This window comes from Pseudorasbora parva, chromosome 3, assembly GCF_024679245.1.
Source record: "Pseudorasbora parva isolate DD20220531a chromosome 3, ASM2467924v1, whole genome shotgun sequence".
NCBI lineage: Eukaryota > Metazoa > Chordata > Actinopteri > Cypriniformes > Gobionidae > Pseudorasbora > Pseudorasbora parva.
Genome location: NC_090174.1, coordinates 56,810,596 through 56,829,201, shown reverse-complemented (window position 1 = coordinate 56,829,201; position 18,606 = coordinate 56,810,596). Strand labels below are relative to the sequence as shown.

General features: G+C 39.3%; 1 protein-coding gene across 5 annotated transcripts in view; it reads right to left on the bottom strand.

Annotated features, from left to right (window-relative positions):
• Positions 1-18,606, bottom strand: part of bmpr1ba (bone morphogenetic protein receptor, type IBa) — an 81,521-nt gene that overhangs the window by 24,340 nt on the left and 38,575 nt on the right. For 3 of the 5 annotated variants that reach the window (XM_067439601.1, XM_067439603.1, XM_067439602.1), the window contains one exon: positions 8,264-8,485. The exons of 1 other annotated variant lie outside the window; for it this stretch is intronic. In XM_067439601.1, coding sequence (XP_067295702.1) covers positions 8,264-8,336 — 73 coding nt within the window. In that variant the 5' untranslated portion in view covers positions 8,337-8,485. Of the gene's footprint in view, positions 1-8,263; positions 8,486-18,606 lie in introns of those variants that run through there. One more of the 5 variants, XM_067439604.1, reaches the window with a different exon arrangement.

The window sequence follows — 18,606 nt, the reverse complement described above, 5'->3', positions numbered from 1 at the left end:
TAGCAGGGCTCTCAAGTTTTGAACTGAGTTCAGAGTGAGATTTCGGCCGTGGCGGCAGCAACGGGGTTTGGCTGGGTACGGGGGTCTGATATGAATAATTACACATTCGTACAAATTTAAAAAAAAACCGCATTTAATTAGTGTGTGTGAGTGTGAGTGTGAGTGTGAGTGTGAGTGTGAGTGTGAGTGTGAGAGAGAGAGAGAGAGAGAGAGAGAGAGAGAGAGAGAGAGAGAGAGAGAGAGAGAGAGAGAGAGAGAGAGAGAGAGAGAGAGAGAGAGAGAGAGAGAGAGAGAGAGAGAATGGTTAGTGTTGTTTATTGGTGTTGGTAGCAGGTTTTTGAGGCCTTCAGCCCAGAGGTTGGTTGCACCTTAACATGAGCATGGTCGCACTGAAGTGAACTGTGGTTTACAACAGAGATTATTTTACTCTCAATTAATCGTAGACAAGCTGCCTATGATTATTGTTTGCTATATCAGTATGGTTGTATTTTTTCCTCTCTTTATGACAGCGGCAGGTCCGGCTCTAGCTCTTTGGTTGCCCTAGGCGAGATGGAGTTTTGCATTTTCAATTCCACATTGAATTTTGCTACATTCATTGCGGGATATATAATCAAAATGCAATCACAAGAATCTTAAATGGGAGTTTAAATGCAATTTGGAAAAATAACATTTAAAAGATCATTTTGCTACAATTTTTGCTTGAACATGTTAAACACATCTAATTATTTCTGTAATACCTTTTAATTTTAATTTTGCAACTTATATAAAGTATTACAATATACAAGTTATGTTTAAATTATATGTTAAACTAGTGTAGGAAATAGCAAGTGTAAATTATATTATTCAATTTGAATTATCATTTTGTTCCAAATGTTGCACACATGGTATGGAAAATGTAAATTTAAATACTGAAATGCATTGCCATTTTGCATTTTGCATTGCAAATTTTATATCACTACACTTCAACTTCCAAAAATAGGGGTGAGCACGAATATATTCGATTTGTAATTAATATTCGAAAAATAAAAATAAAATTGAAATTTTACTATATTGCTTCGCTGGCCTAAATGCAGTGAATCCATTATACATCTCATATAAATTTAAAGGACACTCAATCATGATTTGCATGAAATGCCTTTTGCTATCAGAGTTGTGATAAAGGTCTATAACGTGATAGCAAAAGGCATTTCATGCAAATCATGATTGAGTGTCCTTTAAATTTTGTTGAGGGATTGAGAATAGAAAACACACCAACTTAACACCGTTTGTGCCTCTTCGTCTGGTCTGTCATCGGGGCTTCTAGTTGCCAACTAACGGTACTTCAGAGAGCATTTGATTCAATGAGCCAGGCCGTGGCGTGATTCACAGAATGTGACGTTGGAATCAGAACGTAAACGTTATTGGGTGGAGGGAATATCTATATCTTACCCAGATACAGCAAATCTATTTTATGATTGGCTGTTCGGTCTCTAATTTTATTAGATTAACTGGTGCGTGGCAGGGCCGTGCTCTATACTCTATGGCAGGGCTATTCAAATCTTACCCTGGAGGGCCAATGCGGTGCAGAGTTTAGCTCCAACCCTGATCAAACACACCTGAAAATGCTTATCAAAGTCTTCAGGATCATTAGAAAATCACAGGTGAGTGTGTTTGATCAGGGTTGGAGCTAAACTCTGCAGTGCATTGGCCCTCCAGGGTAAGATTTGAATAGCCCTGCTCTATGGGGAACTCGCTTGATTCCTCTAATAGCGCGCAACTTATAGTGTGTGTTACCCTGTCGATTTCTCTGCGTGAGAAATACAAGGTGTGGCGTGTGAGCGTGTGAACGGGTTGAAATGCGTGAGTCTCACGCCCAATGCGTGAGACTTGAGAGCCCTGATATAGGATCAAGCAGGCTGCATCTTCATTTGGGAGGTTGAGGAAAAGAGAGTTCAGTAACACAAATTTAAATCTCCACACAAAGATTGCTGTTTATCGGGCAATCTGCCTCACCGCCCTTCTGTATGGTTCTGAGACATGGACTATCTATGCAAAATGTTGGAGTCTTTCCACATTAGATGCCTGCAGCGTATCCTTAAGGTGACTTGGCAAGATCGAGTGCCACATGTTGATATCCTGAAAAAAGCTAACTGTTGGAGTATAGAAGTAACTCTAATGCTATACCAACTTAGATGGCTTGGTCATGTGGTGAGAATGCCATCAAGTCGCTTTCCACGTAAGGTATTGTACGGGCAATTACATCTTGGATGTCGTTCTGCAGGAGGTCAAAAAAAGAGACTGAAAGACCAACTAAAAGCCTCTCTTAAGAAGTGTGGGATGAACCCCTTATCCCTGGAAAGTAGTGCCGCAAACCGTACACTCTGGTGGCAACTATGTCAGAATGGAGCACAAAGCTATGAAGCCAGGAGAATTGAACTTCGCCTGTCTAAAAGAGATCAGAGAAAACAGGCAATGCTTGTTCCCGCACCCCCATGGCAATCCGGAGACATTTTTACATGCCCTGTCTGTAAAAGACAGTGTGCTTCCCGCATCGGACTTTACAGTCATCAAAGAACACACAAGTCATAGAAGAAGTCATCATCGGACATCGATGGACTACCAGAGAGAGATCCTTACATTCTTTTTTTTACAACACTGGCAAAGATTGTCTATTCCAGCGTGCATGCAGACAGGGTTGCCAAGTTTTTACAACAAAACTTGCCAACTACTAGCCCAAAACAATAGCTTCTCATGGGGGGGGGGGGGTAATGGCGTTTGGGGGTAAAATGTGTTATTTTGGCATGGTTGCCTGCTAAAATTCGCATTTATGGGTCTATATATCACATAATTGAGATTACTTCAACCCATGGACATGGAAAACAACCTTTGGGAAAACCGCAGACTTGGAAACAGTGCAGTTAGGTTCTGTTGACATTTGACAACTAATGTTATGGGTCGGTGCGTTGCTCTGATTGGTTGTAGGTCTATCCAATTGAGGTCTTTCCTGGTTCGGTTGAAACACGCCCCATAATTACAGCCTAATGGAGCAGAATCAGACTCATAATCTGACTAGAATTGAGTATGACGACATCCCTTTTTGAATGATGAATATAGATTATTGATACCAGCTGATGTAGAGTTATGTCCTTACACGCAGACACAGAACGCACATGTTCGCTGACAGACGCTAGTAGTCCTTTAGGTGTGTTCAAGCGCAGTTATTTTGACCGAAGTCGACGTGAGGCGACAACACAGTCAGCTTTCAAAGCACAGCCGATGCTAGTTATTTTACGTACACTTGCTGTGTCATGGCCCTTAAAGTATGTTTGAGTATGACTTTGTACACTCTGTACTGTGTTCCCACTTGGCATCAAAATACGTGACTAACAAAATTACATGCAAGCAAATCTCAGGTTCTCGGTATTGCACCATTTCAAACATGCTTTTTGTTCTCTCTTTAACACCTCTGTCTTTCCCACACTCCAGAGATCCAGTGCAGAGCTGCATCTGCCGGCTGTCCATCACAATCTCCTGGACTCCAGCCATCAAACCAACTGCAGCTGGACCCATGATATGGTCTCCATGAGCAACTTAAAGCAGAACATTAACTTTCAAGAGTGAATATGCTGTAAAACTAAATCTAAAACACTTCATTTATCGAACAGGTGGTTGCTGACAGTAAAAAGACAAACCTATAGCGGCCATTATTAATCAAAGCCATCAGAGAATAAACCTCCCAAAGAGGTGAGAAGGTGATGAGAACGCTGATGACAGGCAGGGCAGTAAAGGTGAGAGAGTTTAGGATGGGATGTGAGACATGGCCTCTTTCCAAGTTCAACAGGAAGTGAGCAATTTAGAGAAGTGTGAGTGAGGACTGAAGACGTCCAGAGAAGACAATCACACAACCTCAAACCAATGTTGGTCCAGGCTGGTTAGTGTTAATCTAGCTGGTGGACCGACATAGTAATATTGTTCAGCAGCAAAACATCTTGGTGAAACTGGTTGACCAAGAATGTATTGCTGGTTAGGCTGCTGGAAGTGGTTAGTCTCAACCTCAGACATCACGCCCATGGAGTGTTGGCTGAACACCTGATGGACACGGCAGACAAAATGGGAAACACTTCAGGAGTTTGACTGAAACAAGTTTGAAACAAGTCATCATTTGATTGGATGATTTTTTTCAAGAATTGTATGTCGCATTCTTTAATGGTTTGTCTGGAAACAAAGCTGCTGTGATGCTAAACCACCCCCTCATGGAAGAAAAAAGCTGTTGTGTTTACAACTGTGACAATGAGCGCTTATCAGGATCAACTCAGCGCTGGATTATCAAAAGTGTGTGAAGTTAGTGGCTCCATTGTTGCAGTAAAAGCGCACAACATTTTAAAGGGGTCATATAATGGTACATGCACTTTTACAAGCTGATTGTATGGAAATGTGTGTTGGCAGTGCCTGTACACAACCATCCTATAATGATAAAAATCCATCCAGTGTTTTTTTTTTAAATCTCCTTATATGTTTTCCCTTGTCTCAAATCGAGCCGTTCGGCCGTGTGACGTCACACGGCCCGACCCCCCTCCCACGACTGTTGATTGACAAGCAGTTTCATCTCAGACCCGCCCTGAGCGAGCTCTGTCACAGTCCGCCATTGTGAATAGGCTGGAGCAGAATGGCGTCTAAGCGATTGTAGTGTTCTGTTCTTGGGTGTAATAATGAACACAGCAGTCATTCTGATGTTCCTAAATCCAAACCGCTCAAGACGCAGTGGCTGAGTTTTGTTTTCGTCAATGCTTTTATGTCTGCGCGAACCTTGAAGCATTTCTCACCAGTGAGTAGTTTGAAACGCGTAAAGTTACATGCTTCAGGATGAATGCAGCTAAAGCAGCATGCTTTCTATATATGACGTTCTCAATATAATTCATAATCCCACGTTTATAATGAACAACGCGTTATGGTTATTGTATTGTTACAAACTGTGTACGCTGGTGATAAAGTTAACGTGGGCGTGGTAACTAACATAAGCTTAATTATGTAGATGGTTTATAAGTTACTGTCAAAAAATATATAAATCGTGTTGAAACAGTTATTACACTGCATTGATAACGTTAAGCATCACTGACAAGCCGACATTTACAGAAAAAATATTTTTATTGGCATTAGCTGTAACATCACTCTGTCAATGAACTAATGTAAACATCAGTAAACACATAGCATTCATCGCTAACGTTACCCTGCCAGTACATAAAGACAGATCAGTGACATTTCGTTAACCAACCATTCAGAAACGTCCTGTTTAGCCTTTATTGTTGAATTTTGTTGGAGCTGTCGTCTTGTCCCATTGTCAGACTACGGTTCATATTGCTAAAGTTGCACAGATCTCCTCAGAGACTCGCGTCGCCATGCTCATCTGTTGTCAACGGTGACACTCCTTATGTGTGTGTGTGAAAGCCCCCACAGAACAGAGGGGCGGAGTGAGCAAAGCTCATTAGTATTTAAAGCCGTATGCACGAGAACGGCTTGCTGAAAACAGAGCTGTTTTTGACCAGGTAAAATGAGTGTTTTCTTACAATACTAATGAGAATTTTTAATTAAAGTATATTACAAAGTTTTCATTTAGACACTAAAGAATCATATTAACTTGTACAAAAATGCCATTATATAAAAATAAATAATTTATTAGATGCACACCGGTCTGTTATCCTAGGGACATCAACTTTACATTTTCATTCCCCCAAAACGTGATAAGTTGTTTTACATGTCGATCAGACATCCTCTTGGGCGGCCCTTGGCCAATGAAATGGATGCGAGTCCAGATCTTCTGCTATCAATCTGAAGGTCTGGCTACATGAGACTAGTCTGAGGTGGTCTTCCAGGCCTAACCAACCTCTCAATATTGTTTTTATTATGGAACCATACAAATACTGCAAGATTTGAGAAGATAAAAAAAGCTTTTGAAGTTTAAAATGCAATTTAAAGAAAGCTCCAGGTTTGCCGTGCTTGTTTATAGGACAGCACAATTTGCCAACAATGTAGCAAATAATATATCAATATGACAACAAAATAATAATAATCAATACTACTATGACTAATAATAATAAATGCACTGTAAAATAAAATACTATAAAATATAATTATTATTACTGTTACTATTATTAATAAGTATTTAATAATAATTATAATTAATATATTTTTCTTTTACAGCACAACTATAAAATTACATATATTAATATTTATATATTAATATCATAATAAGCGCTGCTCATTACAATTTTAGGAAGATGGTTCACTCTGAAACAAGAAGCACATATACTTATTTAATGAAATGGATTTGATCAATCTTAATTCCTGGATGGCCACAGCTCTGCACACTTTAACTCCAACCAGCTTCAACTCGCACCTGCTTGTATGTTTCTAGTAATCCTGAAGGCCGCTGGATCAGGTGTGTTTGATTAGAGTTGGTCCAAAACTGTGCAGAGCAGTGGCCCTCCAGGAATTGCATTTGAGACCACTACACTAAGCCATATTGTGATTTTTGTTTTACTTCAACTAATCGTGCACCACTAGTAAGTAGTTTATATATTCCACAAGTGGCAGACCTGCATCCAAACACACACAAACATATGATGGCCTTGTTAAAAGGGCAGACAGGACGTACTCAGCATAGACAGACACTCTACAGACACTCTACACTCAGTCGACATGCGTGAGTTTGTGTGGCGGCAGTGGGAGTGACGTGCAGGAGTGATGGAGAGGGTGAGATGCTGTGGACTGTAAATAAAGTCTGACAGAGACACCGCAGGCTCCTCTGCACTCGGTGGACAGCAGATGAGTTCATTGTGCGTCTGGGTGTTGGGAGACAGATCTGGACCGTGTCTGAAGGATATTATGAGACGGGAAATGATGGAAATGGCTTCACTCTCTCTTTACCGCTCAGGAGGAGAAAGAGACAGAGAAAGGAGAATATAAATGTGCACAAAGACTAACACAAAAAGGATAAGAGCAGTCAAGTCAATTTCCTTCTACCTTAGATAAAGTTAAGATTAGTCAAGTTTGGCTAAGTTACACTTTTACTAAAATACAGTGGCTCCTAGGAGAATATGGACACTTATTAATAGCTAAAAGACATTGCATTCATAAATATAATTAAATTATAACAATTTATGTTTAAATAATATTTATAATTTAATTATCAAATTAAAAAATGCAATATAAGTTAATAAAATGTAAGTTATAAAATTATATATTTAATTTCCATTATAAATACCAATAAATTATAATATTATTTAAACACCATTATTATATTGTATTAAATATTCATATTATTTATTATATTATTATTATGTATATTTAATTATTTATATTAATTTATTATAAATATATAATCTATTGATGTTAATTCATACATTTTTTACATTTAATACAGCAAATTCAAAAATAAGACTCCTTCAGTACGCAAATTAACCTATTTCTGGAAGGCAAAGTTAATGGTCATTAATATAACAAAAACAGGTCTGTCTAGAAAACACAAAAAAACAAACGTGTGTGAGAGAAAGAGAGCCTGTTGTATGAATTAAACACTGAGTGATTTCAAAGCTGGACCTCCAACTGTGTGTAAAACAAGTGTTTAGCAGCTGAGAGGCTTATACCACACTACAAAACGAGAAACACACACAGCAACACCTGGCTGACCATTTGGTACACCATCACTATGAGGTTTGTATAAGCCAACATACAGAACACCATAAAGCACATATACTGTACAAACTAACAAAGCTTCATTGAGAAAGACAAATCTCAGAAAAAATCTCTTTAATCTCAATCATTTCTCCTATACAGGGATATAACCATCATAGACACTAACTACTTATGTTCATCCCTATCCCCAATCTAGCATATTTGATTGCCCCCAGATACAAATGAGACTAAATGAAGAGCAAATGGAAAGTTTTACTGAATTTACCTGCTGCTTAAATGTTTCTCCAAAGAAAAAAGACACTAGTAATTGCATGTCTCTCCAATAAAGTCCCAAAATGTATCTTAATAATGTGCTCAATCTTGCCAAGATACCAAAGTCTGCAATGAACAATCAGAAAACTCAATGTGAAGCCAAGGAATTAAAGAAAAAACATCTTGATGAACATCTAGATGAGAACTTATCCTGAGCTATACAAAAACAACATCTGACTGAGTGAATGTGTGTGGCGATCCGTAGCGCAGAGACCAGCTGCATTACAAATCCTGCATTAGAAACACGCAGTCACTAAATTTTCTGAAGGTTGACACTCACCCAAGTTCTCCTCCACGAGTCCCAGAAGTCCAATGACCAGCACGCAACGCAAGCAAGTCCTCAAGAGATCCATCTTCCGTGCGCGCAGCTCCAGGGAGCGAGTGAATCCCTCAGCTGTCTGCTCAACACACTCTTGAGTGTGTGTGTGTGTGTATGTGTGTCCTCTACAGAATGTGAGAAACTGCACACCCCACAGCAGTCTCAATCACAGCTTCACACTGACTGCCGAGAGAGAGAGCGATAGAGAGAGAGAGAGAGAGAGAGAGAGAGAGAGAGAGAGAGAGAGAGAGAGAGAGAGAGAGAGAGGGGAGGGGATTATTCACAGTCCTACACACAGTAGCCCCAGTGTAGTTGGGCCAAACCCCGCCCCCACTTTAAGACCACGCACCCATATTTTCAATCCCCCCTCCCTTTGACTTTTTTAACCAAACACACCAGTTGCATGGAATACTAGCATACTGTGTCTTGCATACTACTGTGCAGTATAAAACTTCTTTGTGTGTTTGTGCGTGTGCGTGCGTGTGTGTGCGTGCGTGTGTGTGTGTGTGTGTGTGTGTGATTTCTTAAACTCCGAAGTGTCAGTAGAGACCGTGTCAACTAGACTCTCCCCTGTGAAGGCCTCCTTCCCTTCATTTTCCCTCTGTACAGATAAAAACATTATCAAAACGATTCTTCTTCACACTGATCCACGGAAACGATTAAAAACGCTGTATTTTGCATGCCAGACAAGAAAATTTGGTGGCCACTTTGAAAAAACATTTAAAAAATGCACATACGTATTTAAATTCGGTTGCCTATAAACTAAACATGTAGTGCTTATGTGCATGCTGTCACCATTCTCACAGATTCAACTTTTGAAGTTTACACAAAGATGATAACGGTATGGTTTCAAAACTAATTCAAAACCTATTTCAAAGTTTTCGTTCTCAAGCCACGAAACACTAGCCTGACAAGCCAGACCCACATCAAGAGGTTTGTTCTGGGAACACACCATTGGCCCCGCTCAATCCGAGGAGCGGGATAAACGGTTGTCATAAACCAATTCCTTCTGCATGCAATAGGATAGCGCTACAACCAACCAGAGCAAAGAAGGTGGTGAAGTGTAGCTTCAACTTTTGCCGTATACGGTCGGCAAAACTCCAAACACATCTTTTTTTAAGAATGACTTCAGTGCCGTTCTTTTCTCAAAGAAAAGTTTAACTCCAAGTCTTCCAGAGTCGCGGTCAAAGCTAAATCGAAAGACCGCCGTTCGCCAGCTTCTGTTTTCAAGTAGCATGCGGAACCATCATTATTTTAAGCCCGCCCACCGACTATATACACGATGTGATTGGCTGACCAGAGTTTGGTTTTTCAAGCTCACAAGCCAACAGAGAGTTGCTAGATGACCCTGGCTGCAAAATACATTCGCTGCCGCTAGTGCATCTAGATTTTTAGGCTAACCAAACACTGTTGTCATGCAAATGACCGGCCAGAACGCATTCTAATTTTCCTATTTTAGTTGAAAATGAATCAAAAACTTCCTTTAGCTGGAGAATAACTTTTTTCTAGAGCTGATGTACAGCCAAAACAATCTCTCTTCCATTAATGTCCTATTATCACTGTAAAGCTGCTTTGAAACAATCTGTTTGTAAAAAGCACTATATAAATTAAGGTGACTTGAATTAACTTTTGGCAGCCTGATTATAGTTAAAGCATTAAAATTCTATTAAAGATGTCAGGTTAAGTACATTGCATTATGGGATACAGTATTCCAGTCTTTTTATACCGTACATTCTGGCAAATATCGTCTGGGACAGTCTGCATACTGTGCATACTACAAAAACAGACGGTCTGCATACTGTGCATTCTACAAAGATAGTATGCATAGTAGAAAGGGGCGGCAGTGGCTCAGTGGTTCATGTAGGTTGTCTACAAACCAGAAGGTTGGTGGTTCAATCCCCGGTTCCACCTGACCAAGTGTCGAAGTGTCCATGAGCAAGACACCTAACCCCAGCTGCTCCCGAGGCGCCTTACATGGCTGACATCGCCGTCGGTGTATGAATGGGTGAATGTGAGGCAAAATGTAAAGCGCTTTGTATAAAAGCGCTATATAAGTGCAGTCCATTTACCAGTAAGATAGTATGCTATTTCAAGCAGCCACTAATTCATGCTTGTGATTTGATTGACAGCTCAATGCAAATAAAAATGGATGGCTGATTAACATTTAAACTACGGGAACAAAACACCACAATACAATTGTTTGTGCAGTTAATGGTCCTACAATAAAAATGCAGAACGGGCTGTGCAGACTGGAACAATCTGAACACTTCAAGAAAGGAGAGAGAGCTAACTAAAACTAATAAACAAGAAAGACAAAGAGAAAGTGAGGTCAAACAAATGAACACGGCTGCCTCTCACTGAGGCTTCTGGATAACCAATCAATCAGTAAATCTGTGAAACACACACACACTTCTGCCAAACATAACGAGCTGTGATGGAGGTCATCTTTAAGCTTTGACCTTTAACTATTCTTCCAATTTGTACTAGGTTGACCTTTAACACATATCAAGCCCAGTCCAAATGAAGCTGGAACAAAACAAAATCCTTCTTAAGCAAGAAAAAACAAGCAAGTTTTGTTCCTACATAGGCCACATACTCGCTCCTTTTAAATATGGTTGTCACTCTTCTTCTAGACACTTTATCTTGATCTGTACACAGAGTTCAGTTATCAAGAGTGACAACCAAACTCACTCTTAAAACATTCAGAAGGGCTTTTCACACTTGAAACAGTTAACCCTGGGTAATTCTAAACCTGGAATAAACAGATTTCTGGGTTGTGTTGATAGAGAATGATATACTGATTAATCAGTTTTGCTGATTAATCAGCACAGATAAACGATAGTTCCAGCAAAAATATGGGTATAGGGGAGGGTACATTCCCGGGGCTAAATATGATAACATTATTGGGGTCGCTTCAACACGCGGACATAAAAAACAGCCCGCGGCAACAGTGTTGCCCACAGACCTGCCAATTTTGTTCTGGATGCCAAATCACTGACATGGTTTTCCCGCAGAATTGGGCTACTTTAACACTGTTGCCGCGGGCTGTTTTTTATGTTTTATGGAGTTTGTTTTGACACATGAGATTTGAGCGGGATACTTCAGGTGCAGATTTAAAAAAGGGGACGAAACGTATGTATACAGTACACTACAGTACATGTTTTCATTTAAAATAATGTGTTGACTTGATTTAGTATTAGTAGAGAAAGAACAACTGTAGTTTACTGTCAAGGCTAAGAGGACACAAACATTAGTAGTTCCTCAAGCGGTTAAAACAATGTGAATACAGTACATGCAAGTCCGACTAAAACGATTAAATGTCACAATTGTTACCATCGATACATTTTATTTGTTAAAGTTGCACATTTAAAGGGATAGTTCACCCAAAATGAACATTTGATATTTATGTGCTTGCCCCCAGGGCATCCAACACGTAGGTGTGTATGTTTCTTCAGTAGAACACGAATGAAGATTTTTAACTCCAACTGTTGCTGTGTGTAGGTCATATGATCATGTGAATGGGTAACAAGTCTAGGAGAGCCAAACAAAAAAAATATGTTTAGACAATATGCACAAAGAGCCCTGTGGCTCATGATGACACATTGATATCTTAAGACACAAAATGATTAGTTTGTGTGAGAAATCGAGCCGTATTTATATAATTTTTTACGTCAAATACAACGCTATATCCGACAGCCTGGAATGCACGCCACTTGCGGTAAGGTCAATAACACGCACTGGATAGATGCACGTCACTTCCGGTGAGGTCAATATCCTCTGGATATGGGATATACGAGCCAAAATCTTCATTTGTGTTCTACTGAAGAAACAAACACACCTACATGTTGGCAGGGCCGGCTTTTGCTATAGGCGAGCTAGGCGGTTGCCTAGGGCGACAATTGTGTTGGGGGCGTGAGCGCCCTCTAGTGCCGCCCATTACTTTAAAGGGTCATGAAACCCCCTCTTTCAGCTCAAATCCACCTCGTAATCTTTTTGAAAAATGCTACTTAAATGGGCGTGCATGCCCGTGAAAAGAGGGGAGGGGGTGGGTGTGGCAGAGCGAGGCAGGGGAAGAAAGAGGGGGGCGAGCAACTGTCATCTATCAGTGCAGAGCAGTGGCCCATGCCAAATCTCAACAAAAATATGGGGTTAAACGTAACGAAATGCAGGATTTTTAAAGCTGGCAAAATTAAAGTCCAATAAAATACACTGACAACCGTCTGTTTGACCATTTAAAGTAACCGAATGCCTTGCTACATATATTAGATTAATCGGAATTGTTTAAAATATAGAAATGCATACACAATTATTATTGTCATTTATAAATATAGAATTATGTTTGTATACACAGTATAAATGCATATTTTTTTAAAGAAAAAAAAATGATCGAAAAAAACAACCGTTATGTACATATAGCCGAGATCTAACTTACGCGCGTCCCAGAACACCCATAATAAAGATGGACAGCGACAGTGAAGACTACAGTAAAAGCAGTACAGAGGGCTCTGCTGAGGTGGAGGACTTTTCTCCTCCTGAAACCCCAGGGGAAGATGGTTCAGATAGAAAAGTCCTCCGGACTTGGTACAGCATTGCCGGCAAGACGCAAACTGCGTTGCTGAGCAAAACCGAAGTCCACCTGTCTCCAGTTCTCGTAACTTTCATTCGAAAAATGTTTGTTACACACATAAAGCTTTGAGGTGTCGCTAGTTGATGGCCAACCAACCGCCCGCAGCCAGAGACTAGCCCTGGCAGCATCGCGGGGAAAGCCATGCAACACACCCGAATCTTTACACCAGGGAAACAAACACTTACGACCCATCATAAACTCCTCTCATCTACTCCGTGAACACGCAGACTGTCACTTCTGTCATTTGAAAGAACCACGTGCTGTCATGAATAATTAAGAGACGGTGTCTTCTCATAGGATAAGAAAACTCAGTCTCATTAATAATAATGAGACACCGATGCGTCACGTAGCACTATTAGAGCGATGGTACGTCACAAGCTGTGACGTGGACGCAATGTAGTTTTTAAACCCGGAAGACGAAAATAGGGTGAAAAACATAAAAATTGACCAGATTCCCCTTTTAATTAAATCTAACAGATGCTAACATTATGTTCAATGATGTTCAACACACATACCTCTGTTAAAATCTCAAAAATTTAGCTGTAGGGTTTCATGACCCTTTAAGCATAGAATCAGAACAAGCGAAATACAAAATAATCATCATAGGGCGCCCCCTTAGCCACACGTTTAATTACTTATCAATTATTAGATTGAATTGATGGTGATTATTGATTATTGGTTCAGGCATTAGGTCAGGCAAGTGCTCTGCTCATCCCTTGCGCGTTCATCAAAAATAAGGCGTCTAAACTCGCGGATGCACAGGGACGGAAAAAGAGAAAGGAACAAGATCAAAAGAAAGCCCAGTATAGAGATTAGTCTTCTTATCTCAGCCAATAAGTTGTCAAACTAAATAAATGTACTTTTATCAATATTATTATATTAGTATTATCAATATTATCAACTAATATTGGACATATTGGACGTTTGATTTCTGTAAGCTATCACTTGCTAGTTTTCTACATATTACTACGTATTACAAACATAACTTCACTGACAAATCAACAATAACCTACATGGATTTAATTTAAATATCAAAGTCCAGTATGTTATAAATGTGGATAACGTATCATATGCGTGCTAGTTATGAAAAGTACAAATGCTCTCTACATGGGCATCGGAAGCAAATAAAAAGTGGGTCCTCTCTCTCAGTATTTTTTATTGTTTTTGTTTTTGTTTTTTGTTTTTACTGGAGTAACGTTAGATGCCATATTATTTACATTAAACAGAAATATTCTGTCGTTTGATTGGGACAAACTAAATTACGAAAATCACCTTGTTCTTTACTGTGGCTATAGTGTAGGGGTAAGACGCATGTCATCAAGTTGACGCAAACCGATCATAGGTTCAAATCCGTCTTTTGCCACACTCACTCTACTCCCTTTTCCCATCACATATCAGATCGGAAAAGCATTTATTGTCAATAAAAATTGAGAAAATATTAGAAAAGTGGAAATAAAGCGTCTAACGTGTTTAAGAATAAGTGTTTCTCGGTTAGGAGTAGGTAAACAGACTTGTGCTGAATTAGAGACGATTGGGGGGGTATGGGGGGCGCAAAACTCCATCTCGCCTAGGGCAACCAAAGAGCAGATAAACATCACATTTTCATTTTTGGGTGAACTAACCCTTTAATGCTAGTGATATGAGAAAGCAAACTGTATGGTCATGCAACCGACAGAATCTGAGTGAGCCCATTTTTTTATTGTCACTGTAATACATATTTAGTTATTTTGATTGGATAATGTTTTTACCTGGGCTTACTAGTGTTGTCAAAAATATCGATATTTCGATATATATCGATACTGGAATATCTGAAACGATACGATTCTCAGTTTTTACAGTATCGATATCAGCTGCGCTCTCCTCTCTGACCGTCAGCGAGTTGACACACACCGGCATATTCTCCCTCAGCCCGGTTAACCTCTGAGCACGGCGAAGCGGGCGAACGCGCGTTCTGCTGGACTTTTTCCTCATGACAGTGTGTTAGTGTTAGTGAGTGATCGGTCTGAATTTTGCGCGGGATTGCACATAAATTAATTCTACTAATCCTCGCAGATTTCGTGCTCCACATCTGAAGCGCACACACACATAGCCTACCGTAATAAAGCCGCCTCTGACATGATACAAGTGCAAACATTTGCTTCCTTTTCCAGCTTATTATTGGTCAAATACACTCAAAGAATTATCAGTGCACATCTGGAAGAGTATTAATGTAAGCACAGTCGCAAACAGTTCAGGAAGAACGAGTAACAGGAACAGTGTTCAGGATCCATGCGTCTGTTAGTCTTAAAGGGACCGCAGTCATTTGCTATTCAAACTACAAAAAGACACGATCAACTGCTCTTGACTGATCAACTTGTGTAACTTTAATAGTTTCATCTGTACGCTATTGAATTTTTTACAAAGAACATTATTCAATGTTGTTTTAAATGTAATTACTATGCATTTTTTTAATTCAGTTTCTTATCTGAATGTTAGACCTACCTGAAAAAATAAAGCAGTCTGTTTAATTTGTATCTTCTATTCTATTGTATTTATTTGTGCTATTGTTTGTAATCTGTTTATTTGTTCTTATTTTATTACTGTTTACTCGTCTTTTTTAATTCAATTTACCATTCGAAATCAAGCTTTCTTGTGCTGTGTGTAAGCTACTGCAACACAATTACCCCATTGTAAAAAATACATTGAGATAGCAAAAATTTGTGAGATAATTTTAATAGTAATTGATCAATTGATCAATAATTGTTCAAATCAAAACGATGCCCAACCCTAAGGAACATGCTGGCCACATGAATTTTTAGTAATAAATAACAATGAATAATAACAAGTTCTGTTGTCATATTAAGCATCTTATCTTATTTATTTTTTTACTGTGGTATCGATTTAGTATCGATATATCGATATTTTAGTCTGATATCGTATCGAAGTCATAATTTTGGTATCGTGACAACACTAGGGCTTACATGTGTTTTATTGAACTAAATACATGTTCATCGACAGTCTGTAACTTTTTAGGTTAAAAATGATCCAAAATAAATTTGAGCAAGTATACAACAAGCCAGTATTCAACTATCTCTTTCCCTTAGCCCCATTTACAATGGTAAGCTTGTAATAATGTGTTATAATTTGAGTGGTACTGGTGGATTTCCGCGGGTAATTCAAGCATGTCTTTGCGTCATAATGTCACGTCTGTATACATACTGAGTCCGGGAAGTAAAAGTAACGCACGAGACGCAAGGAGCACGTACAAAGCATGTTCCTCAGCGGATCATTTATAGCCTTCTCTCATAGCAGCTTGAGGAATTAAATTTATCATTTTGATGGCGGACTGTAATCTGGAAAGGCCCAAATGACATCATCAGTGACAAATGGAGATTCATCCGTAGTCAAAAGCAAAAGATCAGACTGTATGGAAATTTAAATCTACAGGTAACCATAATAAATACACGTAGCAATGCTAATGCTGTTAACATTAACAATTTAAAAAAAAAAACAAGTATAACAATAGCAAGAATTTGCACAGTATGATGTCATACATGATTGTTAGATTTAATCACCATAAGTAGCATGAGTTACTGTAATGTTTTGTTCCCAAAAGTGGCAGACATGTTACTTACTAGTTCAGATTACATTTTCCAGTGAACATTTTGATTTGGGTTATACTCTCAGATGTAGAATCGTATCCACAACGGTGAGGTGTCTGACAGCAAAGCCGCACATACTTCTTAACATTAGATTAATCCATGCCGACGCAGAGCTCACGTACAGATGATAACTCTGCAAATAACTGCAATTCCATGTTTCAAACAGAGATGGCGTCACAGAGGCAAAACTTACAGACTGCAGTTTTAAGCGTGCAACCAAGTCTGTTGCTTTCACCTTTCTGCCATAGTGAAAGCATCCTAACACTGCTTTGTTTAACACTACACACGTTTCACAGCGCAAAATTAGAATGAAAAGCCCTAGATTGTGAAAACACTGCAATAAAATGTATTTCTTAGAATTGTTTTGTCTTGTTTTTCATTGCAAATGCAATCTTATATCAAAATACATAGGTGTATACAAGGTACTAAGGAAGTCTTTAATATCTAATTTTAAATGAAGTGACTGTATGCTTAAAACAAAAACAAACAAAAATCTGCCAATGGGGTCAGAAAAATAAACTTTTTTTAATGAAAAACATTTTCCTTCAGAAATCATTCTCTTCAGAAAAAAATCAAATCCCACTCTACATTTATTTGTTTAAATAGCTCATTTCATCTGTAAATACATCACAAAACGGAGGAAAAATTGTTTTTAAATGCCATTTCATGTATGGGTGATCGATTCCTGTTTTTTGACTCCAACTCAAACGCCAACTCCACTATAGGAGTTGACAAAATCGACTTCTTGACTCTTTACATCAAAACACATTACCTCGAAATGATGAGTAGCCTCAATATCGTTACCTAGTTGTTGCCAATACCTAATTTTTCACAGGTAAAATTCATGAGAAACAGCTATGGTTGAATATGTTGCCAGAATTAAATAAAAAAAATAAAGAAAGTAATGTAATAATGAATTTCACAACTTCCTTGCTTCATTTCGTTCACTCATCGCTGATTAACTAAAGGCGGGCGTACACGGTGCGATTTTTGCTGTCGTACGAACTCGCAGACGATTTTTTTTTCTCGGGAGAAATCGCGTGGACATCGTGGATGCTCGTATGGTCGCGGCTCGCACCGTGTGAGAGGAAATACGAGACGAGCCGAGCACGTTAAGAGCACCTCCCGACCTTACGATAATTTTTAAACATGTTTAAAAAGTTCGGGGAGTCGGCCCGATTTTTACCAGCTGTCCCCTATTGCCAAATCATGCACAAGCACGTCACATACGCTCAATCTATATGACTAGCTCAGTGGCTGCCACATACTGCGTTCACACACACACACACACACACACACACACACACACACACACACACACACACACACACACACACACACACACACACACACACACACACACACACACACACACACACACACACTTTCTCTCTCTCACGTGCACTCTTCTCTCTCCCTCTGGTTGTTTAGGTTAAAATGAATGGCTGTTCTCTGCTTTTCAACAAATCATTTTCACACCTTTTTTCTTTATTTTTGTGTAGGCTATCTAAAGCCATAGCAGCAACATTGAAAGCTCCGGTGTCTGTGTTACATGAAAACTGGTGTGATCGCGGCCGGCTCGCGGTGCAAACAGTCGTGCCGTGTACCAGCTGATTTGATGCGATGATCAAATTAAATGACTCGTAGCGTCTGCAATATCTCACGACCTTCCGAGTGTCCGAATTCGCACAGTGTACGCCCGCCTTAAACTGCCGTGTCTATATAGAGAATGAGTGAAAAAGTCAACAACAAAGGTAGATTCCTGTGCTAGGGTCAATCCCAACTCCAGGACAATTCAGAGTCGAGGAATCAACTTCTTTCCCCATCAATAATCTTGTTACTTTAAAATATAGGGGGGTCGCTTAGGTATTTGAGCAGAACTACAATGTTTTCATTTATTTTATGTCTGTGTATGATGATCAAATGACAAATCTAATGCATTAAATCAGCAAACACACATTCCCCACTAAAGCCATAATGGCAACGACACCCTGACTAACACCAGCCAATTCGTTCCATCTGTTACCCGGCCCACA